Source organism: Montipora foliosa, chromosome 2 (genome assembly GCF_036669935.1).
Source record: "Montipora foliosa isolate CH-2021 chromosome 2, ASM3666993v2, whole genome shotgun sequence".
NCBI lineage: Eukaryota > Metazoa > Cnidaria > Anthozoa > Scleractinia > Acroporidae > Montipora > Montipora foliosa.
Window position 1 is genome coordinate 35287843 of NC_090870.1, and position 5000 is coordinate 35292842.

Genomic DNA, 5000 nt, shown 5'->3' on the forward strand with positions numbered 1-5000 from the left:
ATCCACGGTGACATTAATCCTGTGAGTACTGGCCTGAAGGCCTCCCTGGTTAGACAACGCACTAGCCTTACGCAGATAGTCAACGTGAAGACACGTGACACTGGCATTTTGGACTGGACTCTTACAAACCGTCCTAAGGTGTTTGCCCAGCCAATTCAGCTCCCTAAGAACGGCCGGAGCGATCACTATGCTGTTCTCATAAAACCTAGTAATCCTGCTGTGGCCTCCAGGGCTAAGAGGTCAATTGTTTACAAACGAGACTTGAGAGAGAGAGAGCTGTGTGTGTGCGTTTGGGAGATGGATCACTGGATTCAATTGGACCTGTGTGTATAGTCTGGCCTCTACTAAGGACACGTTTGAGCTATTTTATTCCATCTTGCAAGACGCGGTTGAAAGATACCTCCCATATCGCAAGTTTAGAATTTGTTCAACTGACAAGCCCTGGGTTACTAGCTCCGTCAAAACTCTGATTGCTAGAAGACAGCGTGCATTTATCGCTCAGGGGAAAGACTCTTATGCATTTAGATTGCTAAGAAACAAAGTCCAGAGGGAAATAGGGAAGTGCAAGGGTAAATATTTCAACTCCAAGGTTTCGTCCTTAAAGGACACGAACGTTTCTCGATGGTGGACTGAGATAAAATCTCTGAGTGGGCAAACTAGCAAATCGGAGTGGTGGTACCAACTGTTGGACAATGAGACACCTGATACTCAAGTGTTGGCGGAAAAGTTTAACACTTTCTTGCTGAACCTGACTTCACACTTCCATCCTCTATCGGGTGATGTGTTGACTGACCCCACCCCAGTTCCGGCTGAGTTCCTGGTCTCGGAATATTATGCCTACAAAGCCCTTCTTACAATAAAATCGAACAAGTCTTCGGAACCCGACTTAATTCCCTCAAGAATCTGGAAGGACTTCGCGCTTGAGTTGGCGCCAGTCGTCAGCCACCTTTACAACAGCTCTTTGGAGGAAGGATGTGTCCACATAATCCTCAAGGAGTCTATTGTCACCCCAACACCTAAGGAAATACCTCCTAAAGTCATGCAGGAAGACTTAAGGCCTATAACACTCACATCTCCTCTAGCCAAAGTAATGGAAGGATTTACATTGGACTTGTTAATTTTGCAGACTCTAGACCAATTAGACATGAAACAATTCTCAGTTAGCCCCAAGTCTACTACGCACGCGCTAGTTTACAGACTTCATTCAATCTCAGAGGCTTTAGATAAGGATGGTAATCGAATTAGGATGTTTTTTTGCTACTTTCAGCAAGGGGCTCGACCTGGTCGACCACTGTGCCTTTCTGAAAGAGCTACAGTTCATTAATGTGCATAGTGCTATTATACGCTAGATAGGCGCCTTTTTGACTCAACGGTCTCAGCTTTGTAGAATTGCGGGTTCCTTATCCTCCCCCGTTTTTCCCCTTGGTGGTATTCACCAGGGGACTAAATTAGTCCCTATGCTCTTTGCAATCCTTGTTAACCGATTGATTTCCTCCTGGCCACTACGTGCCAAGTATGTAGATGATACCACCATCTGCGAGGTCAACATCAGCAAGCAGATCTTGTTCGCATTTATTGCTCTTTGATCCGGTCTGTTCTAGAATACGGCGAGGTCGTGCCTCGGTGTAGCCCGAGTTACCTACAAATCTTAGTTAACGAAATCAATGAGTTCGCAACTTGTAGAGGCATGCGACTTAATCCAAGAAAGCGTAAGGAGATGGAGATCAACCTCTTAAAACACCAATGCGTTAACCTCCAGCCCTTAGTGGTTGGTGACGCAGTAGCCAAGCGAGTTGACAACTACAAGCTCCTAGGGATCTACATTAGTTCTGACTTGTCCTGGAATGAGCATGTTGACTTCATCGTTAAGAGGGGTACTCAGGAAGGTTGGCGGTCAGCAAGCAGATCTTGTTCGCATTTATTGCTCTTTGATCCGGTCTGTTCTAGAATACGGCGCGCCAGTGTGGTCCGCCCTTCCTGGGTACCTTAGTAACGTTATTGAGTCGGTGCAGAGGAGAGCATTAAGGATAATTTGTCCCTTGGTTGAATATGAGGCTGCACTTATTAGTACTGGTCTTGTCTTTCTTGAAGCCCGCCGTGCAAATCTGTCTGCTAAGTTTTTTAGTAAGGCTAAGGAGACTCCACCTATAAGAGATGTTATCCCTCTGGTCACTCAAGTTAGTCATGGCTACACATGCGTTAAGACTTGTGTCAGCTAGAGATATAAAAGTGAACGCGCGTACCCAAAGGTTCAGCAGTTTTATCACCATGCGCTATGTTTAAATGTATGTGATGTATATAATTTTAATGTTCGATTCCTTCTGTAATTCAGCTTTTGCTGCGAGAGTACGGTGAATAAACTATACTATCTAATACCCTTCCTTCCTTCCTTAGAGTTGTTAGAATGTATAGACATTAATTAGCTGCGCGGACCAACTTATTCTTGACATGACTAGAGAACCGTAAAGTTGTCCTGAAATGTAACCCCTAAGATACATAGTTCTGGATGTCGCGGGATATTCTGTACTGTCTCTAGCACATTATTGTAGCCTTTCTTTCGGAAAACTATTTCTTTACATTATTTCATACCATTATTGATTGACCATTCTGTAAAGTTGTTAACTACATGAATTGCAGTATTACTTTCACCTTCCTTCCAAACAGGAATAATTAGAGTGGATTCATCTGCATACTTGAACAACAAAGAGTTAGACTCTGGATCTCTTTGCATATGGGTCTGTTTGAGTATATTAAATAAATAGGGGCCACTAACACTTCCTTGTGTGGTGCCTTTGTTCACGTTGATCCAATCACAAGTGATGCTATTGCAGACACCCCGTTGTCTTCTATCAGTAAGAAAGCTTAAGTACCAATTAAAAATATATGGATTAAGCGGTAGGAGTTTAAGTTTGGAAAATAACAGATCGTGTTTAACAGTGTGAAAGGCCTTACTGAAATCCATTGCAAGCACCCTAACTGCATTGCATCCCTTTTGATCCAAAGACGTAAGAATTTCATGTTGCATTGTTAACAGAGCGTCAGTACAACTGCCACCTTCTCCGTAAGCAGACTGTGTGGGGCTCAAGTTACTCTCGACAATGTTTTTAACAGACGTGTGGTTGAATTGACTCCGAAAGGTAGACGTTAACTGGACATAACTGGACAATTTAAGCAATGGCCTTTTTTATAGACAAGTGAATTTGGTTCCAACGGGATTCGAACTCATGGCCTCTGCGATGCCGTTGCAATGCTCTGTCAACATTCATTCACTCATTGAGTCCTTTCCCGGGAACAAATAAGCCCAACAAACTAACCTGCTCCCAACTTAACTGTGTGACTAGCCCAATTGGGGGGACGTTGGCAGAGCATTACACCATCTGTGAAAACTGACACTGTGCTCGCATCTGCCAAAAAAGGCGATTGAAGCATACGCACAAAGTGTAGTCCTCATCCAACTCACGAAGCAGTCAACATTCTTGATATTTAAAAAATTCCTCACGATAAAATTTAATTGTTTTTGAACGTCTGTTTGTTTTTCCTTTTTTCCTCTTTTTCCCGCCTCGAATAGCCGTCGCTAATTGCGGGCAACATTTCTGTAAGTTGGAATTTTCTAGATCTAATACAGAATTGCGTTAAAAATGCAAAGAAGTGGTTATAAAATTTCGCTTAAATAAAGTTCATTGAATTGACTTGACTTGACGGGCTTTGATGCGAAGATGTCATTTCCGATGTGCAAAGAGCGTTGCGTGCCTGTGGTTGGTTGCCTAAAAATCTCGCTTCGACGAAAGCACTTCCGCCTTTCCAAGAATCCAGAGATGCCTACAGATCCATGAAAGATAGATGGGTCTTATCCTTAGTTGTTTTTTTCTACACTTAAACCTTAAAAAACCCCGAAACGAAGACAATGAAATGCCCTAATCCGGATTGTCCTTTCAGTCAGAATGAAGAGTTAAAAGAAACTTGTAAATTTTGCTCCGAATGTGGCTACAATTTGCGGGAAGTTAAGAAAACAACATCGTTACAAAATGAAAACGCTGCTCCGCTGTCGGAAGATTCCAAACAAGTAGCGGCACAATGTGATGATCTTCATTACAATGCAAAGGTCTCGACTGGTAAGTATTCAGAGTTTCATCATACTGTCATTTATGTTGAGCTAACAAGCGGCATTAATAAATATTTATTGTATGCAAGGCGAACACACCTACTTTCCCTTTCCTTCGGAGCAAACGGTTCTTCCGGGTTGAAAATTCATAACTCCAACTCCAACCAACTGAATAGGAAAGATGGTCACCACATGCAAGATTTAGAGGCGCTTTTGTGGAAAATGAGTAGCCATGATTCTTTATTTAGTCTCAGTGGATTCCCAAGTAAATTCTGAAGCGAAGCAAAATTTTGGTGGTTTGTACGTTATGTCATCGCCGCCAATGTTGGTGAACGGAAACAAAAAGTCTCACAACAGCTCCTTTTGTTCGTCCACCAGCAATTGTACATTGCAGCATTGTTATCTGTGTCTCTAGATTATAGGTGGTTGCAAACCACGTATAATATTGCGTATTAAATTGCATAACCCAACATTCTTTCAATTAAAGCCTCAGTTAAACGTTTGGTTACAGTAGGTTCGCCAGGCGAATGTGTGCTTACGGTGAAATCCAGTTGTCTTGGCTTTTTGGAGAAGGTAAATGGAAGATGGCAGATCCATACATAGACCACTTTCATAAATGGCGACCACCATTACATTTTATTTATTTATGTTAATTAGGCATGAGAGGGGGTAAATTTATATCTTTGAACAACTTTTCAGCTCAAGAACATGCGTCCTCTAGAAACAGTAACATTTTAGATTTCAGAGTTATGGAGGTGCGTGACATACAGCTATGAATGTGTCTGTCGAAAAATATATACTTATCTCAAGTTTTTTAGCCTTTTTAGAGGTTAAAGTATTAGGAAAAGTGCTTATCTAAATGTTTGCTTGATCAGTTCAGATAATAACTCCAGATAAG

At 42.1% G+C, this 5000-nt stretch overlaps 1 protein-coding gene and 1 pseudogene across 2 annotated transcripts in view; both read left to right on the top strand.

Moving 5' to 3' along the window:
- The window catches only part of LOC137991587 (uncharacterized), a 1694-nt pseudogene extending 108 nt beyond the window's left edge, over positions 1–1586 (top strand).
- A 1933-nt stretch (positions 1587–3519) lies between these two features.
- LOC137992947 (E3 ubiquitin-protein ligase rnf213-alpha-like) overlaps positions 3520–5000 on the top strand; it is a 169681-nt gene continuing 168200 nt past the window's right edge. Inside the window, exon 1 of one of the 2 annotated variants that reach the window (XM_068838545.1) lies at positions 3520–4112. In XM_068838545.1, the coding sequence (XP_068694646.1) occupies positions 3905–4112 (208 nt within the window). In that variant the 5' untranslated portion in view covers positions 3520–3904. The remainder of the gene's footprint in view (positions 4113–5000) is intronic. The other variant, XM_068838544.1, reaches the window with a different exon arrangement.